This window comes from Nannospalax galili, unplaced genomic scaffold, assembly GCF_000622305.1.
Source record: "Nannospalax galili isolate Female #2095 unplaced genomic scaffold, S.galili_v1.0 scaffold405, whole genome shotgun sequence".
NCBI classification, from domain to species: Eukaryota; Metazoa; Chordata; class Mammalia; order Rodentia; family Spalacidae; genus Nannospalax; species Nannospalax galili.
This window is the reverse complement of record NW_008354532.1, coordinates 626,097-641,523: the sequence shown is the minus strand read 5'-3', so window position 1 is coordinate 641,523 and position 15,427 is coordinate 626,097. Positions and strand designations below refer to the sequence as shown.

General features: G+C 43.6%; 1 protein-coding gene across 4 annotated transcripts in view; it reads left to right on the top strand.

Annotated features, from left to right (window-relative positions):
* The window catches only part of Aff1 (AF4/FMR2 family member 1), a 136,843-nt gene that overhangs the window by 107,399 nt on the left and 14,017 nt on the right, over nucleotides 1–15,427 (top strand). For all 4 annotated transcript variants that reach the window (XM_008851746.3, XM_029555306.1, XM_029555304.1 and 1 more), the window contains 5 exons: nucleotides 2,848–3,813; nucleotides 12,486–12,589; nucleotides 13,714–13,978; nucleotides 14,837–14,928; nucleotides 15,083–15,143. In XM_008851746.3, coding sequence (XP_008849968.1) covers nucleotides 2,848–3,813; nucleotides 12,486–12,589; nucleotides 13,714–13,978; nucleotides 14,837–14,928; nucleotides 15,083–15,143 — 1,488 coding nt within the window. The remainder of the gene's footprint in view (nucleotides 1–2,847; nucleotides 3,814–12,485; nucleotides 12,590–13,713; nucleotides 13,979–14,836; nucleotides 14,929–15,082; nucleotides 15,144–15,427) is intronic.

Sequence of the window (15,427 nt, the reverse complement as noted above, 5' to 3'; positions counted from 1 at the left end):
TTTCCCAGTTCTATGCTGGGTTACTATCTGGGAATCCCTTTGACCATCCTGGCCAACAACTCAAAAGAAGGTATCATCTGTCTGGCATTGTTGCTTGTTGTGCAGCCTTTAGCTATGCATATGGACTCTTATGAAATTATATTGGCCCCTTTAATCTTTGGTTATACTTTCCTTTTGGGTGTTTAAGGCCATACAGTTGGTCCAGATAAACTGATTAAAAAAATAATTCCTAATCTTAATCGACCACATCCATTTGCAGTTTCATGCTGGGTTCAGAGGAAGGGTTTGTCCCTACATGACCCCTTGTCTGGGCATACCACTCAGTTTTATCCTGAAAGTGGGCCATAGGACTCCCTTCTGGATGTTTAAGACTGCAGTGGGAGCAAGCATGCTATTTCCATAACCAGGAAGTTTCTTTAGGGACTACTAAATGCATGTCAACATCTTTGTGTTTTAGAGGTGGGATTACAGATGTGATTTGTACCAGGAATGATGTGTCCTTTGAGTTCACACATGAAAACCTTCCTGAGAAGCTTGTGGGTGATTGAGTTGCAGCTGTAAACATAGGCGGTACATGCCTTTCCTGAGGAATGGTGGAAAAGGTTTAGTTCCTAACAGTTGGCATTGTATCCTATTGCCTTGTCAGGTCATTTAACCACTTGGTGCTACCAAAAACCATAGATCTAAGTAGGAAACCATGCGTGACAAGTAGGTGCTCTCCTGATCTTTTCATTCCCCATCCTTGATAGTCACCCTGCTTTTTTAGAATATTGAGTACAGATTCACATTTCCATGTGACAAGTGCCTGGAACATAACAGTAGTCATGGTCTCCCTTTCTTGCTGCCCTGAAATTCAAATGAGAGTCTGGATTTAGAGTTGATCTAAGTGTAGGAAGCTGAACAGGAGCTATGTTACCATACGCAGCAGTATGGGGCAAACAGGAAAAGAGGAGTTACACAGTCATCTTTTTGTCTGAAGGATGCTCCTACCTGGTTTCTTATCATTCCTTTGAGTTCTCTTATGAACACAGTAAGCCCAGACTATTTACCTGACCATTTTATTTCATAACCCTTCCTTGAGCAAAATGCAGTCATACCAAATATTCTGTATTAGACTTGCATATTTTATAGAGTTGAATTATTTGCTGTATTTTACTTTGGAAAATTGTCAGCAGTCTTCCCTTTGAAAAAACTTCGTCTTAGCTGAGGATAAAGCTCATTGAAAGAGCTCAAGGACTTCAGTTTGTTCCTAGGAAGACAAAACAAACTAGCAAATTTTGTTAGCTCCAACCTACTGGAATGTTCTTGTCCATTATCTAATCAGTTAAATCACATGTGGAATACCTTCTGGTTAACTGCCTGGTACTTGGTGTGTATGGTTTAGTTTATTCCTACAAGCCAGCAGTACAAATACAAATGAATTTTGGAAAAGAAAAAAGCATGCAGCAAACCAGCATTGTATGTCTCTTCTAAAAAAGTATAATTAGTGCTCACTCTGTCAACACTGGTATTCTTCTATATGATATAAAATTCTTGTAAGAATGCTCAAATAGCTCATGGCATGGCATGTTTTGGTAATTAATTTAGCAGCAAGAGTTTAAATTACAGTTAGGATGCCTTAGGAACTTAAACTGATGTGCCCAATTAGTTGTTCAAGTAATCAGGGTGTATTAGTTACTTTTCTGTTGCTGCGAGAAAACACTGTGACCAAAGGCAACTTATTTAAGAGTGTATTGTAGCCTACAGTTCCAATGGGTTAAGAGTCCATCATGGGAGGCATGGAACAAGTGGAAGCATAGTGGCAGGAACCAAAAGCGCAGAGCTGCATTTTCAGCTACAGACTGAACTCTCGAGGCCTGCCACTAGAGGTGTGCTTCCTCTAGCAAAGCTGTTCCTCCTAAAGGTTCCTTGACCTCCCTAAACAGTGCTATGAAATGAGGACCAAGTGTTCAAATATGTGAGCCGATGGGGACATTTCTCCTTCACACCACCACCAGGACAAGTCACTGATTTTTCTATGTCTGCTGTGGTCCTATCTTTGTCTTTAGGAACAAGTGTAGTTTCAGACCAGGTTGCCTGTAGCAAAAGATGCAATGTCTGATTTAAAGAATGGAAAATGGACTCATGCCTGGCTAATGTGACTTCACTTGACTCTTTTTCAAGGTGTAAAATTTGAAAATCATAGCCAGGCATGGATGCCTTTAATCCCAGGACTCAGGAGGCAGAGGCAGGTGGATCTGTGAGTTCAAGACCAGCCTGGTCTACATAGCAAGTTCCAGGCCAGCTGGGGCTATAGGGAGACCCTGTCTCAAAAAAGACCAAAAAATAAAAAAATAAAAAATTGAAAAACAGATCTGTTTGTGCTATATTAAAAATCCTGTCTTGTATAAATGTTGTATTGTTTTCAAATAAGAGAAGGGAAATCTAGTCTTAGAGAAAAGTCCTTATCTGTTGAGATGTGGCATGAACGGTTGATTAGTTTCGTTCACTAACTGCCTTCTGAAAAGCCTTGAAGGTTCTTTTTATTCGTTTCCTGTATAAGTCAGAATGTGTCCATTCTGTTCATATTTACCATCAGAACAAAAGATAAATACTGTAAAGTTTTCTCAGCAGTTGTCAATGACTTATTAGTCACTATTAGCCAACATTCTCAAATTGCAGTTACTGAAGACTATTTTAAGTCGTTACAGAATCTGACTTGTAATTTGAAGAGGATGAATAGAAGGTAAACTCAGGCTTAGAATGAATGCCTCTCCTGGGGACAGTTCTGTATAATTAGACCACTAACACAAAAGAATAGGTTATCACTCCTGATTATTTAACGCTTTTCTCTATTTTTGTTTTTAGCCTGAGCCTCCAACAACAAACAAATGGCAGCTGGACAACTGGTTGACCAAAGTCAACCAGCCAGCAGTCCCCACCGAAAGTCGGAGCACAGATTCTCCACACTGGCACCAGAAGAAGGGCGGCTGCGCAGGTGGCGGCAGCAGCAGCAGTGATCAGGAACACCCTGAATCCAAGGACCCGCCCCCTAAGAGTTCCAGCAGAGCTCCCCGGGGTCCCTTTGAGGGCCCCTACCCTGGGAAAAGGAGCTGCCAGAAGTCCCCTGCAGAACAGGAGTCCCCTCCTCGGCAAACTATTGGAACCAAACAACCCAGAAAACCTGCTAAGGCTTCTGGGCCGGCCGAGCCCCGGGGAAACTTGCAGGTGGAGCTCCAACAAGGATCTCCTTCTTACGGCTCGAAAGAGCAGACTTCCAAAGACAAGCCCAAGGTGAAGACGAAAGGAAGGCCACGTACTGGGGGTAGCAGGGAGCCCAAAGAGGCACCTGTGTCCAAGCCAGAGGCACCTGTGCCCACCCCCAGTGAGAAGAAGCAGCACAGGAGCTCCCTCCCAGCCCCCTCCAAGGCACTCTCAGGCCCCAAGCCCCAGAAGGACAATGTGGGGGACAGAAGCCCTGAGCATTTTGCTCTTGTCTCCTTGTCTCAGAGCCAGGGTCTGCCCCATAGTGGCAGTGGTGGAAGGACTAGTGGCTGCCGACAGGCTGTGGTAGTCCAGGAGGACGGCCGCAAAGACACGCTCCTGTTGCCTTTGAGAGACACCAAGTTGCTCTCGCCGCTCAGGGACACTCCAACCCCCCCAACAAGCTTGGTGGTGAAAATAACCCTAGACCTTCTCACTCGGATTCCCCAGCCCCCAGGGAAGGGGAACCGCCCAAAGAAAGCAGAAGACAAGCAGCCACCAACTGGGAAGAAGCAGGACTCTGAGAATAGAAGCTCTGACAGCTCCAGCAAGGTGGCCAAGAAGAGAAAGGTGAGTGCAGAGATGGCAGACAGTGGCTTGAGACTCCAGGAATCTTTGGCCTGTTGAGCTGCACTTTGCTGCTTCTCCGGAGTTCCTCTGGGCCTGCACTTGCTTCCCATTCTGCAGTCTAGCACATGTGTCAGAGATTTCCTCCTGGTTGGTGAAGAAGGCAGCTTCTTTCAGCAGTGTAGCATCCTTTGGGGTTTTTTGTTTTTGTTTTGTTGGGGTGTTTTGTTTTGTTTTGTTTTGTTTTTGGTGTTTTTGAGACAGGGTGTCCCTGCAGCCCCAGCTGGCCTGGAACTCACTATGTAGACCAGGCAGGCCTTAAACTCACAGAGGTCCACTTGCCTCTGCCTCCCAAGTGCTGGGACTACAGGCATGCGCCACCATGCCTGGCTCTTTTTTTTTTTTTTTTTTTTTTTTTTTTAAGACAAGGAGACCCTCAAACTCACAGAGATCTCCTGCCTCTGCCTGCCAGTCCCTCTGCTGAGATTAAAGGCATGCACCACCATGCCTAACTACGTATGGTGTTTTGAGACCACATTTTTATGTATTCAGGTATCACTGGTGTTAGCACCTGGAATATTAGGTTTGCCCTTGAAATCATGCCCTTCCAGGAATTGAAATGTTAATTAGCATTCTGGATTATTTAAAGAGCTACTTTATACAAATTTTGTTCCTATGGTATGAGCTTTGTGATACCAATATTAAAACCGTATTTTAACTCAGAACCACATTCTTTGTTACTAGAGCTATTAAACATATGGTTAAGATTTTTTGTTGAGTAATATAAGCTGATAGGGTACATTGTAAAGTACTGGACATCTGTCATTTATTATGAGTTTTGGAAGTTTCATTTAAAGAATGGACTTAGTGAACAGTAAGGAGAGAGAAATCTGCATTATTTGAGATCTTCTGTTACTTTGAAATATCCCTACTTTGGACAGTGACCTTTTTCCCTTTATTCTGAATTGTTGAGCTCTGGATCTGTGTTTTGCTTCTTTGTGATGAAAAAGTTTATGGAGTATTTCCCCAAGAAGTAGTCCCAAGCTGCCTTCCATAAGATCAAAAGCAGAAGGGCCAACCCTGTCCTGCTGACAAGCAATACAATTTTTAATACTCTTTTAAGTATATGAAAAATGTCTTACTCAGCTGTGGAAGCTGAGCTAAGAATAACAGAGAAAGATCATGAAGCTTGCCATCATATCTGAGGCCCGACTGATCAGTGCAGTGGGTTAAAAATAGAACATGGCTTCAGCAAACTGCAAAGGGTGACTTTTCTTCATAACCTGGTTGCACAAGACTGAAGGATGTAGGGGTGTGACCACCAGATCTATTGGAGGCAAAGCCAGTGGTGCTCATTCAGGTGCTCACTGATGAGGCTCTTTCAGCTAGGAAGCTTTTAAAGCTTTCAAAATGAGATAGAGTAACAGACAGATACCATATCATGGAGGAATTAGTGGTGGACCTACTTAAAGAAAAAAATGTACTTACATCTAATGTCCCTAAGAAAATGTCAAAAATTTACCTACTACTGCCCAGAAGTCTTGGATTGTTTGGGGTTTGCTCTCCCTCTTTGGCTGCCTTGGTTTTATATGGTCTCCAGTGCTCACCTTCTGCTTTCACTGGAGTGGAGAGGAATTTTATCTCTGAAGTATTGCCTTATCAGGTAGAACTCTGAGAAATTGGAGCGTGGCTCAGAGTTCTCAGTCTAGCCCTAGCCTACACGCAAATCCAGGCTGAAGCTCCAGAAAGGCAAGTGCCTTGGTCTCGCTCCCTCTCAGCTCTAGGAAAAGTGCCTTTGGAAGCCATGCCAGGCTTTGGCTGAGCATCTCAAGAAGCTCATTTAACTTTCTGTTCAGAGCATGGAGAAATAATGATCTCCTCAATTTAATTGAGCACATGAGTTCTTTAAAGCTCTGGCAAGCAGCTGAGCAATCTGGCTTGAAATCTGCCTCTCTCAGACAAGTTAAAGCCTGACCTATTAGTTCTAAACCCTGGCTGTAATAAAGTTCTCCCAAGCCTGACCACATTACAGTCACTTGGGGACAGCAGGGGACCTCCGACACTGGTTGTTTTTTTTAATTCCTAGGCAATCCTAATGCTCAGTGGGGCTGGAGCAGTGGAGTGCAGCCTTACTACAAGGCTCTAAATCACACAAAGCTGCTGCTTTGGATGGAGAAATTGCTCCGATGTGCTGTGTACATGCAATAGCTTGGATTAATGTAACTAGGAATTCCTTGCCTGATGTGTCATTAATTAGCAGGCTTACTTAGAAGCTTTCAGAAAATATGAGCAGAAAGCCAACTGTTGTGTCCTTATTTCTGAGCATAGATTCACGCGCCCTTTGGTGCTTTTACTTCCTACTGGATTTCAGGGTGGGAGGTGTTGTGTGTGTTACTTCTCTCCAGGCCCTCCTGTGGGTCAGTTATCCTGATTAGAAATTCAGGGCTTCCTAGCTCCAGTGGGTCACCTGACATGGGAACCTGGCTCTGGAGCTGAGGTTAGGCTGACCTCTTTTTGAACTTGGAGCCACCCCCTCCCCCAAATTTAGATTATGGTGACATCTTTATTTTCAGTGTAAACACTAAGAATAAGCTTTCTGACGATGTAGTCAGAGACATTTAAGAGTGTTCCCAGTCCTTCATGTTACTAGAATTTAGTTTTTTAACTAAAGGCCCTTGAGAGCTTTTCCCTCTCCTGGTGTGAAGTTTAAGCAGATTTTAAAAGCCATTTAGCCTTAAATACCTGTAAAAATTATCATAAAGAGTCATGGTCTTTGAAAACTTGCCTAACTATTATTAATGCCCCTGGTTCAATCTCCAGCCCTATAAAACGGCTTCAGCAGCTGTGATGAAGCTGTCAGATGTGGCCCCTGTATTTGTCAGGTCTCTCTCTCTCTTTTTTTCTTTTTTTGGTCCTTTTGAGACAGGATCTCCCTGTACCTTCAGCTGACCTGGAACTCACTATGGAGACCAGGCTGGCCTCGATCTCGCTTGCGTCTGCCTCTGCTCAAACAGTGGGATAGTCTTTCTTACCGGTTATTTCAACAAACAACTGAATGAGGGAATACATTCATTGAAGCCTCCTATTTTTAAAGTAATTGCTTTATTAACCAAGAAGCTAACATATTTGTACTTTGTAGAGGGAACAAGAGACAGTGGTGTGCATGATGGGAAAAGTTGCATTCTTTATGCTTGGAATGGCTGGTGCTACCTTCTCCGTCCATCCTAAATCCTATTTGTCCTTCCTTGGCTTGGCTTTCCTGATCAGCAGTCCCAAATTTTGTCCTTAAAACTCAAGAGTTTGAAACCTGATCCCCTAGAGCTTTACTAAAGCCTCAGGTTTATTTTCGTCCTACCTGTTGTCCTGGGAGTATGGCAGCCATGTAGTAGCTGAGGCTGCTTTAAACATCCAATGTCTCTGTCCTAACTGAGGAGGAATAAAGCTGATGAATTTTCCTTTTTTGCAGTTCTTCCTGTCTTCTCAGGAAGTCCTGCTATTGTTGTTGTTAACCTTAGGACTGAGGTTCCCTTGTGTCTTTCTTACTGAACCTCCTTTGGAGAGTTGCCTGGGTTTCCCAAAGTATTACCTACTCCCATACTACCGAGCTCATTTGCTTCCTTTAGAGGGATATCATGGAGTCCCATCTCTGAGTGAGAATAGAGCCTTAGCCCTGCTCAGCCGCTGCCTTTTATAGAGGAGACCCAGGGAGGTCCTGGAATCCTCAGGGCTGCTTAGCTAGCCTGGAGCTCCTGATGCTTCGCCCCAGTCCCTTGAACCTTTCACTCATTTTTCTGAATACACGTGTCTTGCTTGGAAGACTCTTGAGAGAAGCACAAGGTCAGAGTTCAAGATCAGTATATTGACTTTGGCGATTACATTAAATAGGGCAGTTACAGTATTCTTCATGGCTCCATGCCTCTATTGCCTAACTGCTCCCCCTAGCATCAGACCTTCCTTTGATACCCTGGCACAGTCAAGCTCTTGCTATCTTTTCACCAGTCAGAACCTGTGGCTCCAAATAAGTACCTTTTGCAGAAAAAACTGTCTTCGTTTCCCACCATTCCACAGGTACCTACATAATAAACTGGTGCTGTGTAGGCACCAGGCCACCTCCCATCCTGGAAGCAAGGGCCTCGAGTTGCCCTATCTCATCCTTTTATGGTCTTGTTCTTGCCCTTTTGCTCTGCTCTGTAGGTGGAGCAGCACTTGGCACACCACCCATGGCTGCCTGATCCAACAGGTTGATAAAAGCAAACAGTGAATTGGGGCTTCAACAGGCAGCTGTTGGCCTCCTCCTCGTTGGAGGGCACAGGCCCCATTGAGAGCTTGTCCTTCCAGAAAAGGAATCATGGAATCCCAGACCTTTGACTAGATTTCCTCAAGTGGGGTGACCATGGGGCAGAGGAACTTCCTTTTTTCCCCTTGAAGAGTACATTATTACTCTTACCTGCTTTCATGTGGTTTCTTGACCCCCAAACCTGAAGAAGCCTGTGCCTCTTATTTTAGTTAATGAGCCTTGCTCTTAGAATTTGTCTCAGTTCTCTGGCACCCACTTCTCCATGCCCCCACTTTAGTGACCCTCTCTCTAGGCAACTACTTAAGGTTGTGCAGTCCTCCCAGGGACCACAGCTGTGTCCCCTCAGATGCCAGTGACTGCTCTGGGGAAGCTTTGGCCTTTCCAGACAGAAGAGCTGACATTCAAGGTCACCATGTACAGGGAACCAGTGGGCAGCAGCACAGTGGCCTGGCAGGACCAGCACAAGGGATTCTGCTTACTTGGTTTAATGGCCCCCTTTCTATTAGGTATAGAGTGTACTTACCTTCTGAGATTTTTTGTTTGCTTTTTGAAGCAGGGTCTCCCTGTAGCCCCAACTGTCCTGGAACTCACTATGTAGACCAGGCTGGTCTTCATCTCACAGAGATCTGCCTGCCTCTGCCTCCCAAGTGCTGAGATTAAAGGTGTGTGCCACCACACCTGGCTCTGCTTCTGAGGTTTTTAAGTATTGGTAGAAAACTAATGAGTCCAGTGAATGGCAAACGCTAGCATTTTCAAATGCCTGCCTTGAGGTTGGTGTCTGGTGATTTCCTATGGTTTGGCTGCTCTTGTGTTTGTGATTGGCATAGGTTGGCCTGCCTTGAAGTTGGTATCTAGTGATTTCCTGTGTGCTGGCTGCTCTTGTGTTCGTGATTGGCACAGGCTGGCCTGCCTTGAAGTTGGTATCTAGTGATTTCCTGTGTGCTGGCTGCTCTTGTGTTTATGATTGGCACAGGCTGGAGTTACAGCTGGCTGATGAGGAGCAACTCAGTGTGAATCTTATTTCCATGTGTGATTTAGAAGGACCTGTCACTTCGGTTTATGATCATAACTAGCATGTCCTAAGCAACGTGAAAATATACAAACAAAAATGAGTTCTCATTCTCTCTGGACTTTGGTGCCTCCTAGAAGAAGCAAGTTGTAGACAGGTTGTGTTTGGCCTTCCCTCTGGACCTCTGTCGTGAACTGTCTGGAAATGCTTTTCATTTAAAAAAGTGTTTTACCATCTCATGTGTAAGTTAATACCCATCTGGGTATTTTAGCAAATTCTCACTTTTCCACAAATGTAGATGTCCTATTTTCTTGCAGTGCTTGTTAGGACATCTGTGCAACTTTTAATCCAAGCTCTGGACTTTTTGGTGGCAGAGTGCTTGGACACAAGTAGGTGCCTAATAGACAAGGGGCTTTTCATGCCTGTGGCAGAGTTCCATTTTAACCCCTAATGAATGACTCTTTTCCTCTCTACTGTGAATCTGCTATGTGTCAAGTACAAGAGGTTTGTTTTCTGAGCAGAAATTCCTGTCACAGTAACCCCTCAATACTTATCCCCATGCACTCCAGCACCTTTCACGGCTGACCTGTGACCACTCTGTGGAAATTGGGGCATTTTAGTCACCGCTTTAGGACTTTCTTTCCTCACATACTATACCTCTTTATTAGGTTCATCATGATACATTCCCTAGTCTTCCTAACAGTAGTTATATTTCTGTGTAACTGATTGTATGTGTATGTATGTATGTCTGTGTATCTATTTAGATGTGAGTGGTGTATGATGTATACACACATTTGTGTGCAAATGTTCAGATGTCCTCCTGTCTCCACCTCCCTATAACATTGGGGTTATATAGGCTCAAGTACAACCATACCTGGCTTTTTATGTGGGTCCTAGGGATTTGAACCCAGGTCTTCATGATTATACAGCAAGTGTTCTTTCTTATCCACTGAGCCACATCTCCAGATCCAACTGAATTGTGTTTATCTCATCTTCTTTGTGTGTGTAAGTCCTGCTTTACATTGGTTAATTAAAAATTAAAGCCCAGAAAAACTAGACAACAGACCTCGAGAGAAGAAGAGATTTCAGGCAGGGGTGATAGAATCCATAGGACATGAAAGCTACCAGGGACGAGTAGGGGATGTGGGAGGAGGAGGACAAATAAGAACTCAGTATCTATGAAAATGCCACCATGAAACCCATTACTTTGTATGCTGATTTAAAGAACCAAAAAAAAAAAAGGGTGTGAGGGAATTAGTTCAGAGCCCAGTGTGCATGCAGATCACCGTTAGCAAGGTGGGCAGCGTGGTGCTCTTCCAGTGAAATGTAATGTGAGCCACCTTTGTGAATAGTTTTCAGTCATATCAAAATATAAAAAGGAAAAGTAAATTGCCAACAGTTTTAATAATTTTATCTAGTATATCTTAAATATCACTTAATTAATCAATATTAAAATATTCCATTTGTTTTGCACCAAATCTTCAAAGTCACTTCTCAAACCAGCCAAGTTGAAGTCTCAGTGCTCCCAGCCTTCGGTCCTGGCTACTAGGGGTGTTTCCACAGAGGAGACACACCTGCCTTGGCCTGCAGTCCTCCCTTCCACCTCTGCTTTCCCCTCTACACACACCACAACATTAAAAAAATCTATCTTTGTGGGCCTCTCTGGTTAAGTCCATTTCCAAAAAGAACAGCCCGCAGATGAACTGGAGTGTTTCACTGGAAGAGTCTGTGGTGCTAGGTGGAAGAGCACACTGAGGTATGTGTGTACATGCAGCAGGCCAGGAGGGAGGGATTTGGTTTTTTTCTATTTCCTGTTCCTTTGAGCACACTCAGGCTGTTTATTAGTATCTGAGTAGACCTTGACGCTACAGTTACGAATCTATTCATTTTTCTTGGAGAGATTCAGAGCAAAGGAAGATATACTGGTGAAACTGGGTCCTCCCATTGTCACTTTGATCAGAAATTCCTGTCACAGTGACCACCCTGTCTTCATGGCTCAGAGAATCTAGGCTTGGTTGGGGATTGTCATAAATCGACAGTTGTGTCTCAGGTTTCTAACTTGGTAAACTCACAGCCAGGAGCTTGCTCTCAGTGCTCAGGAGAGTAAAGGACTCCCACTCACCACCTTACCACCAGTACTAGAAAAAAAATGCTCTCCCAAGCCCCACCAGTCACAGAGAGACCACTGTGATGTCCCCGTGTGGCTCCTCATAAACTTGGTGTGCCATAAACACTTCTTTTTTAATGATTAAACGTACTTAGAAGACCAGAGGTCAATGCTAGGTATCACCATCCTTTTTTTTTTTTAAAGACAGGTTCTCTCATTCAAATCTAGAACTCACCAGTTTGCAAAACTGACTGCTAACTGAGCTATCTCCCCAGTCCTTTAATCAAGTTTTTTTGAAAAATAACAATGTATTTCTTCTTTGGGGGAGAGTTAATGAATATATAGGTGGGAGGGACAGTAGAAAGCAGAAAGCCAGAATCCTCAAAGAATCATTTTTATTTTTGGCATATATGTATAGTTGTTTTGATAAGATATGCGGAGGATTTCTGTAGTCTTTTTTTATTTTTTAACAATATTCTTATTTGTCATTAGAAGTTTTAAGTATTCTACTTTGAGTGCTAAATGTATAATAAAGTTAGTGAATGTTAAGTAATGGGGAGACCTCATGAGGTCACCCGTGTGGTACTTGATGTGAATATGAATGTCTTATTTATTTTTTGTTTGTTTGCTTTGGTGCTGGGGGCCCTGTACATACTAATATTGACCTTAAATATTTAGAAGCATTAGCTGTGTGTTGAAGTCTGTTTTCTCTTGATATCTTCCTTGCCTTGGGTATGTTCTTTATGCAAAATATGTATGAATACAAACTACATCAAATTTAGAATGTCCTAGAGGTTTTCATTCAGCTATAAAGAATGAAGTTATGTCATTACAGGAAAATGAATGGAACTAGAAATCTTCATGTTAAGCAAAATTAGCCAGACTCAGAAAGGCAAATATAACATGTTTTTTTCTTGTAGAAAGAATCCAGAGGTTAAAAATACAAGACATAAAGTAGAAGAGGGACTGTTTGGGAAGTGGCGAGGAGGGGGACCAGCAGGTGAGGGTGAGCCAGAGAAGGTAATGAAGCGAGTATGATCAGAGCGTTCTGTACAACCATGGCCGCGTCAGAATGAAGCCCATTGCTCACTGTTAGATTGTCCTCCATGTTTCCATCACATCCAGCCTCTGAGTGTGTGACTACCTGTGCACAGATGTCTCTAGTAGTTGAATTACCCCTTTGGCAGTCCTGCATTTCCTTTGCCATTTCGTCTGTGTAGTTGTTTCTAACACTGGCCTTGCTTGTTATCCTACAATAATAGGGTGAATCAGAAAAGGACTCTGACAGCAAGAAAATCAGATTGGAAAAAGAAGCCAAGCCACAGTCTTCATCTTCATCCTCCCACAAAGAATCTTGTAAAACAAAGTGAGTAAATCAGTTGTGAACAGCCTGGAAGGCTTAAGAAGCCCTGGGTGTTGACGGGCACAAGGCTTTCTTCTGTAGTACATTTGGGTGGTAGTGACTCGTTCTAGCTCATTGGTGTGTTAAGTTTGTGTGGTTTGCGTCTCATGGAAAACCTCATGAGAACTGACAGTACCTTTGGCAACAGACCTAGATTTATCAACGCATTTTCACTAAAGAAAATTTACTAAACATCTAGAATTATTTTTTTCTTTTTCTTAAAAAAATAGTTAGTAGTGGTGCTAAGGATGAGACCCAGGGCCTTGTGCATGCTAAGCATGTGCTGGACCACTGAGCTATGTCCCCTGCTGGAATTAATTTTTTCTAGAGGAAAACAAGAGCCAGGGAGCTAGCTCAGTGATCGAGTGCTTGCCTGTATGTATAAGGCACTAGATTTAATCCCTAGTACTATATGGGCATACGGACAGACCAAAAAGGTATTGCCATTGTTTTTTCTTAGCAGGGTGGGAAGCAAAGATAAAACTTGATCAAGCTGCGGAGGTCTTACTGGATCTTACTTGGACTCCAGGGGGCTCAGTTTCAGGTCTCTGCCTCTTAGAGCTAAATGAGAGCCTAGAGAGCCTCCAGGAATCTGTCAGGAAAGATGGGAGCCGGACTGCCAAGAAGGTGTGACTGTGAGGAGTGACTGTTTACTCTGGTTTATCCAAGAAATCTCACAAGAGACTCAGCAGAAAACACATGCATCATCTCCTAGGGAAGGGGAGCTGGGGGAACATGCAACAAAGATGGGGGTGTGTCACATGTTGAGGTGGCAGCTGAGCTCGCCTATTTGTTGTTTGGAAAAGTACAGATTGGTGAGCAACCAAAGTAGGAGCTAGTAACAGAGAACCTAAGAACTTTTACCAGACTCCGCCAACTCAGTGACCACTGGTACAACATAATTTATTACTAATAGGCAGGGCTGGGTTTTATGAAGTATCAAAAAATCCCTAAACTTTGGCCTTTCTGCAACTCTATTTCATGCTCTGTGACATTGCAGTCTTTTATGCCAGTGGCTGATTTTTTTGTCCTTTATAAGCAAATTTAGCCATGATGTCTGTTCTTCTTTGACTGATGTTATATTCCAGGACACCCAGGTCATCTTCAGAGTCCTCAAGAAAGGAAATGCTTCCCCCTCTACCTGTGTCATCCTTGTCCTCGTCATCCTTATCCTCCTCCTCCTCCCAGAAGCCAGCCAAGCCTGCACACAAGAGGTCAAAACGAGAAGCAGACACCTGCAGCCAGGACCCTCCCCAAAACGCCAGCAGTGCCAAGAGCAGCCAGAAAGACCCTTCTGTTTCCAAGCACAGAAAAGTACAGAGCAGGGGCTCTGGAGGCCGCCCTGAACATAAAGTAAGCAGCTCAGCAGCAACGGCTGAAACAGAATGTAGTGGTGTGTCTTCATGCTCTTGCAGAGTTAGAACATTCACCTATTTTAATATGGCAGCTTCGAGTTGTTTTCAGAGAACAATATTACAATGTTTTTAGAGTTAATATTACAGAAAGATTCAGGAGTCTGTTTATGTTTCTTTTTTTATATTTTATTATTTTTATTTGTGTATGGCATGTATTGCCTGCATGTAGGTAAGTGCACCCATGTCGTGCATTGCCCGCGGAGGACAGAAGAAGCTGTCAGATCCCCTGGAACTGGAGTTATGGACAGTTGTTAGCTGCCATGTGGGTGCTGGGGTTCAAACTCAGGTCTCCTGCAAGAACAGTCAGTGTTCTTAACCGCTGAGCCATCTCTCCAGCCCCAGAAAAATGATTCAGAGATGGGAAACTCAGACTAGGCTTTTGGAGTGATTTTCAAACTGATGCTTGGCATGAGAAATGGATCATTCCACTTCTTTGTTTGATCTTATATCTCAGATACTTTTATTATTGGTCATAATGGGAAATCCAGCATCCCAACTTCCTGTTAACTGTGTGTGTGTGTGTGTGTGTGTGTGTACACGAAGAGAAATGCATTGCTTTGCTCTGTGGGTTTTCTGCTGTCCTGAACATTCTTGTCCTCACACTCTGTCCCTCTCACAACCAGAAGCCGCAGCTTCAGTTAGATCTGTGGCTGGCAAACTGCTGGACCAAGCTCAGCTGTGCAATGTTTAATTTGGTCTTCCTCATACTACTGTCTCAGACTCCTTAAGAATGGTATCACTGTTAGAATGGTGCTCTTTTAAGACTTAGAACATAACATGTATGTATTTTTTAAAGGGGTCTTCTGGAAATACTGCAAATCCTTTTCCAGTGCCTTCTTTGCCAAATGGTAACTCTAAACCAGGGAAGCCTCAAGTGAAGTTTGACAAGTAAGACTTCATTCAGTTGGATTCTTCTTGCCCTTCCCTCTTCCTCGCCCCTTAACCCCTTCCTTTTTTGCCCAGTTTTTTTCACCCTCTTTTGCCCCATGTAGTAATTTGAAGTTTGTATGACCTGCACTAACTTTTTCCTACTCTTTTGCAGACAGCAAGCTGATTTTCACATGAAAGAGGCTAAAAAGTTGAAGTGCAAAGCAGAGTCAATGGTTAGTCTTGACCTTTTATTCCCTTGGTAGAACATTTTTGGATTAGGGAAACAAGCCTGTAGTTTCCATTCTGCCTTATATTATACACGTTGTGTATGAGGGATGGGGCAGTAGGCAGAGGAGTGTGAGGTTTTTTGAGGTAGGGCAACAGCAGTAGGAGTATTTAGTAGGTATTCTGCCTTGAGGCAGCAGTGGGGAGGAGTATGTATGGCAGATTCCTGGGCAGGGTACCAGGAGGAGCGGTGTATGTGGGGGACAGCAGGAGGAGGGGTCTGGGGGGCGGG